The sequence below is a fragment of the Amphiprion ocellaris genome, chromosome 5 (genome assembly GCF_022539595.1).
Source record: "Amphiprion ocellaris isolate individual 3 ecotype Okinawa chromosome 5, ASM2253959v1, whole genome shotgun sequence".
In the NCBI taxonomy this organism is placed as follows: Eukaryota; Metazoa; Chordata; class Actinopteri; family Pomacentridae; genus Amphiprion; species Amphiprion ocellaris.
The window spans coordinates 18791453-18811650 of record NC_072770.1 but is presented as its reverse complement, the minus strand read 5'-3'; the positions used below and the strand labels follow the sequence as shown (position 1 = coordinate 18811650).

The window sequence follows — 20198 nt, the reverse complement described above, 5'->3', positions numbered from 1 at the left end:
AACTTCAAGAACTGCCAAGTATATCCCACAACTCAACATGTGCCATTTTTATTACATATACAATGTTATTTACTGCTTCTGTCGGTGGTTTTAATATTGTAGCTACCAGTGTATGTATGAAATAGCTGGTGTTCTACTGTAACAAATCAAAGTGGCTCTTTGGAGGTCATTTGGTTTGGACACAAACACAGAGCCGGGAGGAATGAACTCTCCTTTATCTTTCGCCAAATTTGCAGACACAGGCAGTCTCCCTGAAATGCTGTATTATTGGTCATTAGCATCAAACTCCAACATCAAAGAGCACAGTGAAGATCAGTCCCATTGTCAAGTGTTTACTGACTTGTGAAGACCACGAGTTTTTTTTTTTTTTTTTTTTTTTTAGTTGCTAGTGGTAACAGTTTGGGCTGTTATTAGTATATGGGGATGTGACGACAGCTTGCGTTGTGAGGCATCATGCTCAGTGGGGGTCTGCTGTCAGATTATCCTCATAGTGGGAATTGATTATTAGCTTTGACAAGGAGAATTATGTCCCAGTTATGTCAGGGCCAACGAGGCTCCAAGTGAAGAACATCCCTTTTAACAAGTCAAACGCTCATATCTCTCTAGCCTCGGCGGACCAATCACGTACACTCAGATTAGGCGCTCATCACTGCACCACTGCCTTTATCCCAGTGTATGAGCCATGTAAGCCCTTGGCCACAGTATGGACACACACACATACATATGCACTAATTTACTCAACACATGCATGACGATGCCTTAATACGCACACATGCTACAACTTTGTGTTGTCATGTAGCGGCTGTAGCAGTAAACTCCTTCAACAAGAGACACGCAGATGCCCGCTTACTCCAGATCAGTGATGGGGAATGAACCCTTCTGTTTGGCTGCAGGCGCGTATAGTAGAGCATGACAGGTTGTCATGGTACATTTGAGATACATCCACGGGGGGATACGCAGCGTATTCAAGGGGAGGTGCAAGGAGCGCTCCAGCTCTTCCACATACCTTACTGATCAGAAGTTATGAATGGAGTCTGAATATCATGAACATGCACAGTTTGATAAAGCAATATTTGAAAACTGAAAGGAAGATTTTGTGAATAAGAACATATCAAATCAGTAAAAGTTTACTCACTACTGTACTTGCCTACATTAATTGAAAGTACAAGCTGATGACACCTAGGAACAGTCAAGTGTACACCACATCCTTCTTTTTGCAGAATCCCCCACAGTTCAGTCCCACAGTCTGTCTGCTACTGTGTGTGGTTAGCAAGATGCAAACCTGCTGCAAATTCTGCCTGAGGAGATGGACAGAAGAAGAGAATTATACTGTGCAGTGGAAAACAATAACTCTTTTCTCTAACTGATGAACACACATACGGGCCAGACATAAGGCGAGACAGACAAACACTGTAATCCTCCTGGGTCAAAAAATTTTTTTTACTGTGGCTTTGGAGAAGTTGAAGATGCTGACTGTGAAGTAGGTTTTCTGTTCCATCTTTGTCACATTCCACTGAGCTCTCACAGCATTGATGATGTGGTTAGAGTGTCTTTAACCGAGACAAGATCTGACCCTCAGTGGAGGTTCAAAGGTCTCTTTAGTTTTGTTTCTCCTATAACTCCCTCTCTCTGCAGTTTTAAGCAACATCACATCTCCTTTTTGCTTTTATTATGTGAGTAACAAGTCAGCAGTTAGCTCAGAGAGAAGTATAGAAACATGCAGCAGATCTATGTCTGGTGTGACACATTTAGATAGTGTAGTTTGCATTGCAATAATATTAACAGTGAATACCACTATACCAGTATTTCTGTGTTGTTCCTGATACATTTTGCTCACATTTATATGCATAACTGTGTATTCACCTTGTACCTGACTGAATCTGAGGTCACATATAGTAACTCTATTGTGATATTTTTGTGAATTAATTTGAATTCATAAACCAAACCGACAATAATCAAATGAAAACACAGGAACTGTCTGGCACATCTGCAGGTGTCAGGGTGTCCATTACAAATTCTGAATTTCCTGGGGAAAAAAAGCTGTGTGATTAGAAAGCCAAACAATATTTTCTGAATAGCTAATCAAACCCTGGCTCTCTCTTTTCTGAAAAGGGGCAAAGATTAATGCAGAATAATGACTCTCTGAAGCTGACCCTGGTTCAGGGGTCCAAGTCTCAATCCTCCTGTAATTATACACTTGCTTCATTTGCTCCATGCTCCTGTGACCCTTCCAATACTTTACCACTGCTGCACAGTGCTTGCACTCACACCTCCATCTCATTAAGTTGGAAACAGTTTTCTTTATAAATCAGCTATTTCACTGTAACTTTTGCAGTAAGGTGAGAGGGAGATCACTCGATAGACTGTTTGCTTACTTGCATGATTATAGGAATGGATGACTGCTTGGAATTTGTTTTTTCAATAACTGTATATTTTTTACACTTGTAGGGAATGGATGTAAAATGATCAGTTAAAGGAGAAAAAAATGTACAAAATCCTGAAAGAGTCAGTATAAGAAAAGAGAAACTTGTTATTTACTGTTATTGATTCTGCACCCCATACTGTAAATTTAAGCCAACAAAACGGTATGAGAATGTAAAGCCTGATTGCTTTCTGCTCTGGATCTTGACTGAAGGTGATTTAAGTGACTCATCAGCGGACACAACAGCTGACATCATTGGAAAGCTATCGTCTTACTGTGATTAATTTAAAGTCTGCCGAACCCTGCGCGGCCTTAAAAAACATTAACTATTCATTGAGCCCGCAGAAACGTATTCGCATTTTGACACAGACAGAAATCAATTCTCTTCCTCATTCATCAAGGTGTTCAAACATTCTGCTACCTGGCAGGGACGTGTCAGCGAGTTCAATCCATCACAGAAGCCGCTCACCACTGATCTGACAGATGCACTTGTAAAAAGGTCCATCGTTTCGTGTTTTTCAATCAATTCAAGTCCCACTCTCAGTTGTTTGTCCATCAAAGCTAAAGACTCCAGCCTGCTACATGCATGGCTAACATTCTGATTCAAACATCCTTCCAGTCCTTGTTTGCTGATTATTCCAAGCCCATCTGTCATATCTGACAGTCTGCAGCAGCTATTTGATGGTAACATGCGCAGATTTTGTTAATTGTTGTTGGTGCTTTAAATCACACTGAAGGCCTGCATCTTGCAAACAGATGGATCAGAAAATTAATAGTTGGCCTGAAGGGGGACTTAGGACAGTGGTCCAGTGTAAGTCCCCCTCCCCCTTCACATCCAGCAGGCACAGAGGAGGAGTAAAGTTTGCTGATGTTGGAACAAAGGTTACATCCTCTATGCTGACGATTACACAGGGAGTAGTTAAGTAAAATGACTGTTGGAGGTCAGTGGTCACCAGAGAGTGATGCATGGATCCTGGCCCAGAAATGGCTCTTCTCCAGTGGTCAAGGTCAAAGCCAGATGTCCTGGCCCGGGTACAGCCACAGACATGAAGTGTCTGTGTTCCCATTAGGCACGACTCTGTCTGGTTTTTCTCCTTGTGACCACCAGAAAGGACACGTCATTCACAGTGTACTGTCAGATTTTCTTAAGTGAACCTGATGTCTTCTGTGTAGAATGGAAAAAAAGATTTAAGACATAGATCAAATTTGAGCATGAATATTTAATGAGATAATAATAAGATGTGTTTCATACTCATTGCTCATTAAAGTTTTACTCTTAGTACAAGATGTGTAGCTGTCAAGATATTAATTAGAGTTGTGATGAAGTGCCTTTTGAAAAGATTTTCCACATCAGCTGGTCTGTGCTGTGGCAGAACTACAGAAATATATTTTTTTACACACCCCTGCAGCTATGCTCTAGTATACAATTTCTGAATGCTGACATTTCTTGCTTACACACTGCAGTTATTTCTGGTAACCCATCTGCATAATATGCAGATAATAAGAAGTTAACACTCTCTCTGGCTGGATCTTTCATGGTTAAGCTAAGGAATTTTGAAGACTACTTAAGCACAACCACATGAATCCAACATTCAAAACTTTTATAAAACACGGTAGAATTTCTATAAAAGACAAATGTAACAACCATGATGTCACCCATGGCTTTGTGGACTATCTTTGAGAAGCCTCAAGTTTGGTGTTTGGCCATCAAGTCTTTAAAAACATAACAAATGAGCTGTGGATCTGAGACTATGTAAAGTATTACAGCAGTGACCTGTCAATCACACGGTAGCCCGGCCCTAAAACATAGCTTGCTTTACCATCTATTTTACTCTAAACAAGACTATAATTTAGAAAGAAAACATCATGTCCTATTGAATAATAGATACCGAATACTGACAATTGAGACCATAAACTCACTGGATAAATGTTTCCAGAGGTGATAATTTAAGGGACAATTCAGGTTATTTATCATGATATATACAGTCTGATGCCTTTTGGCAACCAGAGGAGTCGCCCCCTGCTGGCTGGGTATAAGGCTCTTCCAGACTGGCAGTTTTCCGGGAGACTACATCCACCTTTTGTATACACGTATAGTACATTACTTACACATAGTTTGTAATTGTGTTAATACACCAGACTCAAGAGATGAATCAGATAGAGTCTCATCCCATTGATTGCTCATCATGTGAATTTAGCTCCACAACTAGTGGTGACTGACGTACGTATCGTATGCTACCTGCAATCGGTCACAACCACAGCAGGTGGAAACTGGATCCTCACACAGGTCACAACACACTGCATTTAGAGGACCTGGTGGACTTCTGAGAAACAGCTCTGGAGGCTACAAGGAGATCAAAAAGAACGCTTGCTTCATGAGTACCTCTACATTATTGAATGAAATGAGTGGCACCACTACAGTCCCCTTGGCAGGCTACTTAATATTGCTAAAACATACAAACAAACCCTTAGGGAACTGCACTACGTAGCAACTTGAAAGCTATGGCCATAGCACTGACATTACAAAGTATATTATATTATTTTCTTAAAATGGTGACATGGTGTGAGTTTCTTTTGATGGAGGAAAAAACTTCACAGGTGATAATGAGCTATGCAATAGTATGGTATTACTTCACACGTGTATGCCTCTAAACAATGAAACAATGGAATTAGTTTTTCTTTTGTCAGTTTTTAATAGGCTACTTGTTTCACTCTTTAATGTGTAGTTTATGCATTTCTCTTCCTTTTAACAGTGGAGCAGTTTTGTGTGATGTTCAATTTCAGTTATAGATGAAAGATATTCAGTAGAATGAATAAAATATTTTATACGTCATATACAAAAAATGCGTTTACAGGCATGATATCATAAAGTGTTTTTAAATCTTATGTTAGAAAGGTGTGGTTTTGCATCCAGTGTATTTGATAATGAAGAAAATTCAATTCGCATATCTTGTACATTGCACTGTGTAAATATTCATCAGCAGTTGATGTGTACTCATCATTTATAAACTTAACAATTAAATAGTCCTCATTTTATATTGAAAAGCTTTAAAAAAAACTCAATAAACTGATGAAAGAGGCATACAAGCTGAATAAGTTCATCATCTTACTGTGTTATACATCATTCATTATCTTTGTGAATAATGACCAGTACGTTTTTATGTAGGTTTTTTTTTATATATCTCATAAAGTTGTATATACTGATGTTATATAATGTTATGTAAAGGCCTGTAAATCTCCAACTAACCATTTGGTAATATTTTATGAACACACCTTATTATAAAGAGTTACTATCCAGTCGTTGTGCACTCAAAGCTTCAGGTTTCCACATCATACTCATCACATTCAGCAGATGAAAACTGAAGTTTTAAACCTCTGCAAAAATATCATTCTGCATAGTTAGTGTTAAACTGGACATTTACTGTGCAGAACGATGCTTTTGAAGTAAAAACATGACAAAGACATAATGGAAGGGGGCTTTAAGTGCAACAATATAGATCTGATGTCCTCACTCAATATGCACACTCAGGGGGTGTGATGTGAATTCTCAATAAGTTTTCTGTAAAATGAATAAGTGAATGAGGGCACTTACTCCACAGGTTTGAAATACAGCAGAGAGCTTGAATGAAAAACCTCAAATTTCAGGATAAAAACAAAACGCTTGGGGGAAGCTCTGAAATACCATACAATGAAACAAACAAACGTACACAAACAAACAGAAGGTGGAAAGAGAGGGCAAAAAATGAATTTTAAAAAAGTATGTGTGTAGAAACACACAGCCCTGAGGTGATTCAGTGTTCGTTTGTTCAAATGAGCATTTTTTTTATCTGATTTGATCCAACAACACACTGTTATTAGCACTAACCACTGAGCAACCATGCTGCCCTCTTGAGCTATTGCTTTATATAAAAGACAGAGACATTAGAGCACTTCTAGCAGTGGTAAAAATGCACTTCAACACATTTTATCTGCCAAAACAAACCGCAGAATGATTTTTATCACTCAAAACAAACAGAATCCAATAATCAAGATCGAGAACTGGACCAGTGAAGAACCAGCTGGTATTCTAGTTCATCCCTAATTATAAACACTCCGTGTAATATTAGTCATCAAAGAAATAAAAAGTGAAGAATAAATAATTCTGCCCATAACTTCCCAGGCCCCGTTAATACAGCCTTTATTTAGACTTCGCTGGTATTAATGGCGTTTGCTTCATGTGCACATATTTCAGAGCAGAAAGACTAGGGAGAATTCAGTAGAGTAAATATCATTCAACTTTCATACATAGTGCCTCTCATATGAGGCAGCATTTTAATCTTCTGCCTCATTTTTGCTTTCTTTTCTCTCTTTTCCTTCCATTCTTTCTGGTTCCATTTGAAGGAAATGATTTTTGTTTTGCAGGTACTACTTTGCCATTTTTCAATTTCAAGTGATTTCAGCATTCCCATTGTTGGATATAAATCCTGCTTAGTTGGTGGTATAATGAAAAACAACTTCTTGGTTCCCCGCCTCACTTTCTATAGTCAGAGGAAGGAGCTAAACAGAATGGCAGCAGCACAACACATCATCACTCAGTAGAGCTGATTAAACGCATCTCCTCAAGCCTAGTCATAATTTTCCACTTAACAAGGACTTCATGCATAGTTATGCTGTTGCATCTAAGACACAGCTCGGTGTAAGCATGATTAAAGAAGGGAAATGCATATTTAGGCCACGGATGAGGACACGGAGAGAAAGCAGGATAGACAGTGGAAGATGGACCAACATGTAATTAGGGGATAAGGAAAACAGCCATGGAGGAGGCCAAAGGGCAGGTTCACAGCTGGTTAGTGGAAGCTCTTAGTCTGGCGTTCAGCATCCTTGGGGCTCATGGAGAGGAAAGGGAAGGAGGATGTATCGAAACACAGCAACTCCACTGAACAGCGATGAGGTTTAGCGGTGGTCCAGTCTTCCTCTGGTGTATATACATATATGTGTGCGTTTGTGTGTGTTTTTTCACACCAAACTGAAGCACACTGTGTGCTGTGACAGACTGCACTTTAACAGTCTTCTTCCATCAGTAAGAGCCGGCATGTTGTCCATGTTCACAACTGATTGGTTGTTGGTCGGTAACCTTGGCAACACATGCAGGAGGGTAAAAATATTTTCCAAACGGTTCAGAAAAGGTGGTTCAGAAAATGAAATGATAGTAGTTTAACTCATTGTCTTCACACATTAATTTGACCTTCACCTCCTCTTTATATCCGTATGATAAAAAGAAAGATGCTCTTTGCAGATTTTAACAACAAATAGAAGAGGATGTACTAGACACTGAAAAAAACTCTCTGCAGCTGGGGGAAGAGATGACTTATGATCTGAAAGACTGCTTTGAACTTTGTGCGTTTGCTGTCAGAAAGCTCAAATAGAGGAGAGTAAAAAAACAAAAAGTTTTCCAAACATCATGGCTAATAAATGAATCAGAACTTGACCTTGAAGGAATGGTTTAGATTCATGCCATAAAGAGGTTCTTACTCCAAGGCATCTGGATTTAAAAAATAATAATAACAAATAAAAATACATAAAATTATTTTTTTTAAAAAAACATTTTACAAGGATTTGTTTTTTACTAATTCAAAACAAATACAGTTACAAGTAGTAAAAATACAATTAAAAAATATCATAGCATCTGTAACTGTATGAATATAAAAGCTCAGGGAAGCACATGTGATTAACTAAATTTATAATTTCTGATTGTTTGGAATGTGTTGATTAACTTTTAGTAGCCAGATATCAATAACATGTTTTAAATTAATGTATCAGTGCTACAATTTGGATAAAGTCAGCTAAAGAGCTTCGAACAAGAGCTATTTGTGTAACTTCCAACAAAAAGTGTAAAAACTGAATACATAAAATTTTATTTTGGTTTTAAACATGAAGAGAATAACCTATATGACTCTGAATGATGCAAAGAAAACTGCATTTTACGGTGTTTAAAATAGAAAACATGGATGAAAATCAACTATGCAGTAAGTGCTTTTTTTTTTTTTTATTCCATTTGGCATTTTTTTTTTGGCAAGTGGCCATAGTATAAATGGAATATTACCAGACAAATAAGGACCGATGATCCACACAACAAGAAATGGAGAGTGATTTTCCTCTGTAAAATACATATGGACTGTGGTAAATAAATTACAAAAATACTCAGGGAAAACGAAGTATATTTATTTAATTTCCTTCTGTATGATGCAGAGAATATTTCTAAAGGGCCAACTCACATATCATCAAAGGTGTTTTCTGCTATCCTTCAACATCTCTCAAACATTTTTTTTTTTTTTACTTTTCTCTAAGAACACACATACATGCACATACAGACACACACCCAGAGACACGAATAATGAGAGGAAGAGGGAGGGAGAGAGAGACCTTGATGAGAAGATGAGAACATATTTGTTTTTGTCAAATAGCTGGAGGTAGAATTTAGTCGATGTTAATGAGAGGCAATTAGTTTTGATTAAAACTGAGATTGCTCCCCTACATGCAATGTAGCTATATCAAAACAAAATAATGATTAATTTCTGTTGGTATAAGACATTATTGTCAACGGCAAAAGTACCCATGCAGTAACGCTACAGTTGCTCTGAGGGCTGAAGAGGAGGAAAAACATTCATTTAGAGACGTGGCTGGGTGTCCCTCTGGAGATGTTCGTATTATAATGTGTGGGTGCTTGTCTATGTGCGCTCATACACAAGTGTGCCTGAGTATATATGGACAGAACATGTTTGTGTGGGAGGTTTCTGCATGTGCCATTCTGCCTACATTCTAAACCCTACTGTTTATGTTTTTGCACTGTATGTCATTATTATTTATTTTACATATTCGTTTCATTTAATTGAGCCCATTAACATTGTTTTTTGTTCCATTTTTATCTACTGAATTTGATGGTTTTCAATGCAGTCTTCACCTTCCACTTGGCATTTGAGGCGTGTGCACACTTATATAGCTGTGTGTTTTACACTAATCTGCTTTGTTATGAATCTGTGCTCGCCTTCCTGCAGCGTCCATTGTAATTGGGAAATGGTGGTGTGAGATGGAACCATGTCTGGAGGGAGAAGAGTGCAAGACTCTGCCTGACAACTCTGGATGGATGTGCTCCTCCGGGAACAAAATCAAGACCACAAGGGTGAGACTCTGCACACACTTGAGCGCAAACGCATTTATCTGCATGCACACATCTGCAGCCACAATACATAAATGCACTTGTGCATATACAACACGTGCATATGCTTGTTGTGTATGTACTGCTTGCGCACCTTTTAACTCAGACATGCTCACACATACATATCCACATGAGCACTACCACAACAGTTTATTCCCAATATACCAGACCAGACTTCATGCTACATTTTAACCATTTTTCCTTTGACTTGAAGTAAGTTAATCGCTACAAATACCAAAAGAGAAATTCTTCTGCTGTCGTTGAATAATGAAGCACACGCACTGTCAACCCTGTATGTAAAAAGGGTGTGCACACACACCACACTGTACAGAGATTAATCAGAAGCCATGCGTGCCCTCTGTATTGACAAATTCTGTTCGGTGTAAGCGAACCAATGTAAGGTTCCCATAGTGGTAAAGAAAAAAATAAGACCGGCAGTAAGCAAACAGGTGGGCTCTGCCTCAGGCCACACTCCTCTCAGATATAAAGTTAACGGCCACTCTGTTTCTCCACTGCCTTTCGGCTCTGTAAACCGACTCCGAATGCAGCATGCAAAAATAATGAAGGGAGTTAAGTCCTGGAAGCCTGCAGTCCAGCACTGTGTGACAGGTTGATCACCTGATTTGTATTCACTTAATTGACCCCCTCCTTTGCCTCTAGTGCTTGGTGACAATGACTTTGAATACAAGCAGAGACTAATGTGATGGCAGGGAAACAGGGAGCTGTCAGTGAAGGTTAGACCGCATGGGGCTTCCCAAGGTTGTTCTGTAGATTTATATGCCGGCAGATAGGCATAAAGCTTTCACTGGGGCCCTCACAGCCACCACAGGCTTAAAAAATTTCCCAAAGAAGCTGATGGAATGGGGTGTTGCAAAGCCTGTCAAGGTAAGATGCAGTGTTTGGTTCACTTCAGCCATTTGCACAATTTGAAATAACTTGAAGTGATGATTGTCTTATGCAGCTTCAGGTACTTTTTTATTCTCTTAAGATCAAGATTGTAAATTTCTGCACACAAATAGAGAAGAAGCAATACGGTAAAATGACTTTGGTCTAACATCGAAACCAACAGGGCCAAAAGGTCTGGCCTGAAGCTGCTTTTCTACCCAATACACACGTGTCCTTTTTTCTTGACCCTCTCTTTGCAGAACACCCAGCCATACTCCCCTTTTTAGCTTCCGGAAGCAAAATGCAGAGGATGCGTCAACAGAAATTGAGCTGCATTCTTGCTTCTGTAAAGGTTAGTCTTTTTCTTAAGCTGTTCTTTCTTTTTGTTTTCCCGTCTCTCTCTCACACACACCATTGTATGCGTTTGAGTGTCGGCCAGTAGGAGTGGGACCGACTCATGTTCAATGACTTCCCATTAACCCAAATACTCTGTGCGAAATAATCAAGTGTGTGTTTACATGCTGTGCATGATTAGGCAGGCGTGACACAAATACTGATCGCACCGCCACCCACTGTAAATATTTATCACATCGCACAGGCAGCGCACGCATAAATAATCAGTACATTGCTGCAGCTTTTCATAGAAATGGCGGCACATGTATCACTGAAATGTGTAGGGTAAACATATGATAGCTGCGCATTCACGGACTACTGTAGGAACACACACACAAAGCCCCTCAGCAGAACCCTGCAGTCTGTGATCAGTGTGTAATGGCAAGATGAGTCCCTCTGCCTTTCATTGCCTCCTTTGTTCCATGTCCTGTTTTTTTGCTATCGGCCACTGTGTGGGTTTGATTACAGTGCCCTGCACCAGTCTGCCAATCCCATTAGGCACTAATCTGTGACATGCTACTTGCTCCTGCCTGTGTGTGCTCATAGTTGTGTATGCACGTGTTTGATATGTCTGTGTTTGTACGGATACACTCATGTGTGGACAAGTGCGACTGCTGGGCCGACCTCTTCCCTACTCGTTGTGTGGCTTCTTATCAGAGGCCACTTGATATCCTGATCCCCCCTCTGAGGGTCTTGTTGAAGCAGCTATCAGCACACAGCATAGCCCACAGGCTACATGAAAGGCCTTTTATCCTGCACTATGCTCTCTTTTTAATCAACATTCCTCATTCACCTGCCTCTCAGGCCAAATTGCCTCATTTGTATTTGTTCTGTCACAAGCCAGAAAACCCACAACACAGTACATACTTTAAAAAAAAAAAAAAAAAAAAAAAAAGTCAGCCATTTTATGTCACCTGCAGGTTTTTATTTTGCTCTGAAAAGTGTCAGTGAAATGTAATGAGGCAGGCAAGCATACATGATCAGTCACATACAGACTTCATCAGCATCGTTGACAAAAATTGGCATGAAAAAGTAAGAAGCCAAGCAAAGCCAGTTCCTGACACCCGTGTTTCTTCTTTTCTTTCTTTATGTCTTTCAGAGGGGGAGCCCTTCATTGCCTGTTCTGTATCAGCAGACAAGGCAGGCCCTTTTGTTTGTGGAACTCCCAGTGAGAGCGAGGCTGGGGAGCACCTTCCAAAATACTCGCCCACCATATATCTGCATTACCCGCTCCACTGGCTAAATAGATCCATCCATTTCTGCTCCCTCCAAACAATTATACACCTTAGGAGAGACAGGCAGAATGAGAGACTGTAATAAAAACATCTCTGCTCTTACTCATTGCCCTCCCCTTTTGACGATAGTGAAACAAATATGTTCATTTGATAACTTCCCTGTTAGTGCATTTGAGTGAATGTTAATATGGTGACAGAATCAAAGCAGGGATGTGATAAATACCTAATCAAAATCTTGTCAGGTATTCCATGAATATTAATGGCTTTTTAGTAATTTCACACTGCCGCATAACCATTTATTCATGTACAGTAGTTGTTTTAGCTGTATACGATCACAGCAACGCCACTACTGAGTGTGTAATTCTTCAAATTAGCGAGTGCAAAGAATTCACTTTAAGTGAATCAGCCCTTTTGCACCACCGTCTTTCACACTCTACAGTGTTTCCTCTCCAGTTAGTCTGACATGATTTACTTGCTGTTCAGAGAGCCACATGTCCCTTATTAAAAGGGGCACAGGGCACTTTTTCAAGCAAAATAACACACTGTGACAGGATGTAGCCCATCTGTGAGACAGTCTGAGAGCAAAAGTGACCTGCCAGCAGATCTATCACCATCTAATTTGTCAAATCGAGAGACCACACTCTGCAGTTGATCAAAATGAACTCCAAGCGGCCGCCATGAGCTTACATACAACTGAGCTTCACCTGGAATGATCTGTCTACATCTGTACCAACAACACCTCTCCTTCTCCTCCAACCCTGTATAATGCCATCATGGTGACAAACTGAACAGTTTCCACAAATGATAAACAGTGTAATACCTGAGATAAATATTAAAGGTCTTTCTATAAAGGCATGAGACTGTAGGCTGAAAGATGCCGTCCAGACTGCCTGAAGTGCCCAAATTGTCATCCTTATGACATATTTATACAGGTTTAGGGGGAAGGAGTTCATTCCAAGTGCCACTGATTAATTTATACTCTTTTTCTTTTCTTTTTCCATTGTCAATGTCACATTAAATGAATCTTGATGTATTTTGTTGTTTGGAGTCTTCTGTTTTTAGAGGGTGCTCTTTAGTGCTGTTTGAAGAGGTTTCTCAGCAGGCATGATTGATTTGTTCAGCACTAAACAAGAAAGGGGGAAAGGCTAGGCTATGTTTGCACTAAATTCTTTTGCTAAGGCAATTGTCCTTGGGTCTTTTTGCTAACTGAAGTCTGAGTAAATTGCAATTTAATGCTGCCAACAAATTAGAATGCAGACAGCTAAGTTTCCAGGGAGACAGGAAATCCTTGAGCAATTCGCTGCTACCTGCTACACTGTTCATTTGAAGCGGACAAAAAAGAACAGGGGACAGTTTTTGTCACACTCACATATATGTGGGTTGAAATGACAACATTTGCATACAACCCCTCTTCTCCCGCTAACAAACCTCTGGTGAACTGTGTCCGAGATAAAGAGTGATCCTCAATGTCCAACCTGTTACAGCTCTTGTTCTGGCAGAGGTAATTTGGATATGTCGCCAGACAGTAGAGATGATACAGATGCAAATGCTGGACAGATGAGCCCAGAGGATTACTGTGTTTAGGGATCACAGAAGAAAAGAACAAATCTTCCCAGAGAAAGATGCTGTGACAAACCTAGAGGAAAAAGGTTAACACTAAGCAGCTATTTAAAGCCTGCAGAACAACAGCTGCAGCTTCTTAAACCACTATGATGTAGTGAGTAATGTGAGTACATCCGCACTGGTTTTCCTTCACAAGCCTCTGTCAGAGAATTTACATAGCATCTGCCTAAAATACATTTTATGTCTTGAAGTGACATGCACTTCCCCTTATCCAAAAAAGTTAATAATATAAATTGTATGTTATTACCTTGTGTAATTGGTATTATAGAGGACAGATGTTTTACAATAGTGAAAATCGTACACTTCCAGACTCAAACCCTGGACTCCAGTTTGCTCAAACATCTGTCCTTGATGTATGTTCACTGGTCAGGCCACTAATATTCATATCGTACAATTAAAGCAATAGCCCCTGCACCAAAGAGCTTTCCAGTAGAAAAATAAGATTGACTTTACAAATTAGCCTAGCAAGTTTAAATATTGAAGTTAAGACCTGACAGTGCATTTTATGATGTGAATTTTCCTGAGTAGTTTAAATATGAAGGATTAAAACTTAGCAAAACTTTATGAAATGCTCATAAAGTACAACTATAATAACTATTGAAGGAAAGACCCTACAGCATTATTATTTTTTGAATTATGGAGATTAAGCTGACTAACCCTATAGAACTAAAATTACGACCCTTAAAAAATATACATGAAAATCCAACAACCTGTTCATGCATTTGCAGAAAAACCAATAGTGTTTGAAATCCTTAAGCAGGTTGCTGAGATACAGAAGAAGACAGCTGCAAATGACATTTGACTCTCGAGAGTTCTTTAAATAAGCTGATTTTCAATAAAAATCGGTGAACTCTTGTCAACCGAGTGTTGGCAGAGAAATGGGTTTATGACTTTAAAATTAAATAAATGACATTAGAAAATTATTACTTTTGCAGTGCAGCATTTTTTTTCTGTCAAAACAAATACTATATGTTACATTTTCAGACCCACTCAATGTTAAAGGTAGATTATTAGAAGCATAATCTCAAAATAACACACAGTACGAATACAGGTGCACAGCACTCTACCAGCAGGCATAATTATTAAATCGAAAATCTTTTGGCATGATTATGAACATGTCCAACATACCAGGCCTCTGAGACTTTGTGCTACAGCTTACAGAGTCCCGTGCAGCACCCTCTGCAATCAAGTCTGCACACCTGGCTACCACCTGCCAAGCCTGCTGCAAATGCCATGGCTGTATTTCTTTGTTGAGCAGGATTATGGGATTTCTAATTGGCCCCACAGTGTGCGAGGAAGTTCAGATTTATTCGCCGTAAAATCTTAGAGTAGTATAATATCTGGAAAATGTGATGAAACACTTACATGCTTTTGTTGCTTACACAGTTAAAAGAGGGCGAGGAACTCAACGGCTTTAACTGCTGCAGACATCACAGACAGTTTTTATTGAGTTTCAGGTTGTGCAGGATGCTGAAAAGCAGGACATTCAATAGTCGTCTCAGCGCTGTACAATGCACTATTGAAATGTGTCCATGTCTGCAACTGATGCTGAATAAGAGTCCCTGGACCAGAGTCACGGAGAGACAGCTCAGACTCCACAGCGGAGGCCCTGATGCCATTTAGTAAAGCCAAGTCATTTTATCAGGCTGGAGGAAAATCCTCAGCTGTGATTGGCTGGCTGAGTGTGAAGGTCTAAATGAAGGTGGTGGACCAGACTCACATGGAGAACTGCTAAAACAGTCTGAGATCAAATCAGAAATATGCCAGAGTTTCAATTTATGAAGCAGACATACACAGCATGGAAACACACCAGATTTTTTTGTACGAAGACTTTTACTGATATATCCCGGAACACCTATAAATGCCAAACGCCATGTTCAGCGAGGTTTCCACACATATAAGCTGTCTGTTTTTAGTAGCGGCATGAAGCAGGAGGTGAGACGGGGCTGTACAAAGCCTCCGCAGTTCAAAAGACTTCCCTTGTTTTTTCAAACACGCGAACGAAGCAATTCCTCGGGGTCTAATCCTCGCACACTTGTATGCTTTTGTTCTATCTAAGTGTATGTGTGTTTTCTCTCCTCTCCTCTTCCTCCTCTGTGTTGCAGATTCATCCGAGGACCTAACAGAGAGCTCCCATTGCAGGGCTGAGCGCCAGGCTCTTCCCCTCATGTACCCTTTCTCTTCCCACCGAATGGACTAAAACTATTACATCCACGGCTACTGACTGGATTACCTGGGACCACAGAAAGGATATCCACCCAGATAAAACAGCTTTGCTTGCGTGGTGCCGAGGATTTGAAACCAGACTAATCCCCTGTTTGATCAATGAGCCCCATGTTGGTGACTCTCCTCTTCCGCACAGCTGTGGCCAGTTTCCGACCTACTCTCTGTTTCCCTCACACCGTCTCCCACCTCAAAAACTGAAACAGCTTAGCAGGGGTTATTTAGGGGTTGTTAAAACATTATTTGAAGACATTCTCCAAGCCTGCCTGAAGGTGAAGCGGTTGAGGAGCTTATATAGACCTGAACATGGGACCCACAGAACTGAGGGCACAACAGAGGGAAATTACCTTGATATCCTTCTATTTCTGTGTGGGAGGTGTTCGTATTTGACTCTCTACCTGAGCTGAATGGCTTTGCTGTGACTACACGGAGGAGATTTAGCCGGAAAAACACTGGATTTTCAGTAACTGCAACCAACAGCAGCCTATAATAAGATGATGAAGAATCTTTGAGAGGCTCTAGGCTTCGCCCTCGTGGCCTCTGCTTCATCCTCCACATGATGGACGTTTTGGCATTTCTTGGTGGGCATGCCCAATGTAAATTTATGAGCACTTCTTTTCTTTGTAAGATACTTTGTGTAAATACACATATATAAATACATTACATATAAGATGACAGCTCCAAGAAGCTGATAGATATATTTAAGACTCTACTAGGAGCCCAATGGTGGAATACTGATCAGCCCTTGAGCACAATCCGGAGGCTGTTGTCCCAATACGGTGTGTATAGGACTGCTTTGCAGTGTGTGCTTGCATTGGAAAAAGACAACTAAAGTCATTCAAATAAGTTCTGGTCACTTTTGTCATTCAGCAATGTTGTTGGTTAAGCCAGAAAAATGCTTGTAGTTTCTGTAAACATGAGGAAAAACACTGTATAGAACAGCCTCACAAAAGAAAGCAGCACTAACTCCAACCCTCGCCCTTTCCACTCAGATATGGTAGGGACTCAGAAGAGCAACAGAAAACCTCAGAATCAGACAGTGTCACTTTCTGCTGTGGAGAGTGGTCATGGGCAGGGATGTTTGTCATGTAGGTCTCCCTCTCACACACCAGAGAGAGAGGATTTATTCAAAATGGCAGTGAGAAAGTATTCGTCAAAATGGAGAAACATAGTTATCCCCCAGTAGATATAAGTACATTACAGGACAGCCTTATGAGTAATAAAAATGGTTTTCTATACTGATATGCTGTCTCCCATTCCTCCATATGGTGACTGATATTTTGAAAAATGTTCCTCTTTTGACTATTTGATATGTTGTAATATGTGGGTGGAAGATCTTGTCAGAGTTTCATTTATATCATATGTTAACGTTGTGAACAGAGTTTTTGCTAGAGTAAACAAGCAATCAACAATGGCACAAGACGAGTATGAAAATGACTTACGGGGACACAAACAAACACACTCACACACATGCAGTTACCACAAACGAATCTGAGATGCTTCATTTATACAATTCCCTTGGTGGCAGAGTGGATTTATCAGAACAGAACATTCAATTCATTCATGCAATTAGAATATAGATTTCCAATATCAGGCCAGGCGAAATTCCAGATGATTTTCAATATCAACCTCCTCTCTTGGCTGATATTAGATTCGTCTCTTGTCCCAGTGGACGCACAAGTGTACATTCATCATTTAGGAATTTGGCTAGTTTCGTGGAGCCTGGTGCCTCGCTGAGCAGTCACAGAAGGTATGAAAAAGACAGACACATCAATCTCCCTGTGGTGTTGCCAGAATCATGAAGGAATACGGAAAGGGAGAGGGAGCGAGAGAACTGGTCGTTTCCGTCTTTGTTTTCTCACATCTAATAGGATTCACTGTCCTGCAGTCTTATTGAGCTTGTGCTAAACAAAATGAGTCAGTGAGGGGATTGGCGTATGGAAGTGTCTCTGGGTGCTTTTTTTCTTTGCTGTAATGAATATGTGAACGCATGTGTGCATTTTTCTGTTTAACCAGGCCTCAGTGTGTATTTTTAGAAAGGGTACTGTGAGACAGACATCCCGCCACGACATACTGTGAAGATTATCCTCAAATTCACTGCTCGTGCAGGAAATCAAGAGATTTCCCCCTCCTCGCTTTTGCAAGTTCTAAGTGGATTTTTGCTTAAAAGGTGCTTGGGGATCAGAAAAGGAAGACGTGCTTTTTCTTAGTCTCTTTTATGCACTGCTTAGCTCTCTCCAGAAATGATGGAGTCGTGCTGTGGAGGGAGGTCCTGCTCCATTTTAGACCAGCAGAAAGGAACACAGCATGAATAGATAACAGGAGCCAGGTCCTCCTCCCTCTCGGCGGTACGAGGCAATCTCAAAAGAGAGACATCCATCAAGTCCTGCCGACCTCCCACTGAGACGGGGAGACAGCCATGTCCACATCACGCTGGACGGCTAATCAACGCCTGACAGCAAGGACAACCGTTTTCATACAGCCAAGACGTGTGCACAAGATGCTGGACAGTGTTGTTTATAAAAGTTGCATTAGTAACTTCCAAGGGTATCTCAAGTGGCAAACAAATTTTGCCGTGCATTGAAGTTAAATGTTTGGTTGCTGCTGGGAGCTTTAAAAAAAGGAGCCCCCACTCCTCTCTGACAGCACCTCTGTCTTTGCACTTTATCACATTCATAATCTTTAATCATTTTGAATAGCAACCTATAATTTGTGGAAAGGGCACACTCCTTACCTGTGGGGGCTTTGCAGCCTATAATTATAGTCATTATGGGCATGAGTCACTGTGAATAACAGCTTTACAATGAACATCCACTGGAGCTGGACAGCTAAGAGCGTTCCAAAATCATTCATGACACTAAAACTTGGCCTCGATGATAGCCATTCTGTGACTTCAAGCATTATTACCGGAGGCCCATTTTCTATGAAAAGTAATGATACAGTATCAGACAGTATTATGTTGGAGTTGAATTAATCCTTTTAATCATTAGACATAAGAAATGGGAACCGTGTCAGCACCGTCATAACTAACAAGTTAATGAGGAAGATCTTATTTTTCAGCTGACCTTGCTGTGATGGTGAAACTCTGAGGTGATACAGAGCAGCCTGCAGTTACAACTGTGCAAGAGTTTAAGTTTGTGGAGCTAAACAAAGTCGAAACAACAAACATCACGCTGTGGAGTGAAACACACCAGTGCTCTGCTGCATTGTCTGTTACAAACGAGCACATGCTCTGAAGGCTACGCAATTCATCACCGTCCTAGTCCCATGCCACTGTGCCATACCCGCCAACCACAAATACACTTGTCAGCCAAATGACTTGCCATCCTGTGATTGTCAGCAGGTGCCATAATGATAATTTATTTCTCTGCTGCTTTACAGTTTTGTTCACTTCTTGTCCTCTCAGGTTGCAACCCAAAACACAGCAACTTGAAATCCATCTTGTTATACATGAATGGCTGAGTGTCGAACACGACATGCCCGCCGCCACCAGGGGCTCCGGGTTCACACAGCGGCCTTCCCGGGAGATTTTATACTTCACACTTTCCCATTAAACAGAGAGCATTTTTCATAGCAGTGACTCCACATGGCCGGACAGCTGTCAACACACGGCTTCTCAATTGTTAGTCACTTGGGAGTGAATGACCAAGAGCTGGATTTGAAAAAGACTGACAAGGTAATACAGTGCTCCACGTGTGAGAGTAGACAAGAATACTATGTGTATTAATAAAGTCACACAGACTTATCCTGGCTTCCACTTTTGCATTTCACAGCACAGAATTGGACAGTAATGCAGAGAAATGTATAAGAAAATGTCATGACCTTTTAATGAAGCATACAGGATGCAGGGGCCTCTGGTCACCACAGTTTGCTGTTGTCAGACTGGAAGCATCATCCAACAGGATGAGGACACACTGCACAGCTGGAAGGCTCAAAATAACTCACCTGTGAAATTTTCTGTTTCATATGTGAAAACCAAGACAGGTGTGTTTTTGCACAGACTGACCAGAATGCAGAAACCTCAGTGCAATGCAATTCAGCTTATTAAAAACACAATTGTGTCCTTGTGTTGCCTTGCATTACATCATATCAAGCATTCTATTTAGTTTTTTCTTGTTAGAGTGTATTTTGTAAATTATTTTTTCTATTCATTAATAAGTACGATTTTATTCTTTCAAAAAAAATTGTAAAATGTGCCCTTGTTCAATCTTGAAATACTAGA

General features: G+C 40.3%; 1 protein-coding gene across 5 annotated transcripts in view; it reads left to right on the top strand.

Annotated features, from left to right (window-relative positions):
- Positions 1–17218, top strand: part of LOC111588780 (chemokine-like protein TAFA-1) — a 103379-nt gene extending 86161 nt beyond the window's left edge. Inside the window, exons 4-6 of one of the 5 annotated variants that reach the window (XR_004846542.2) lie at positions 9457–9581; positions 10763–10854; positions 15859–17218. Coding sequence is in view for 1 of the 5 variants with exons in the window: in XM_023299345.3 (XP_023155113.1) it covers positions 9457–9581; positions 15859–15876 (143 nt within the window). In the remaining 4 variants the exon portion in view is untranslated. Of the gene's footprint in view, positions 1–9456; positions 10855–11994; positions 13164–15858 lie in introns of those variants that run through there. The other 4 variants (XR_004846543.2, XR_008601804.1, XR_008601805.1 and 1 more) reach the window with 4 other exon arrangements.
- Positions 17219–20198: the final 2980 nt, after the last annotated feature.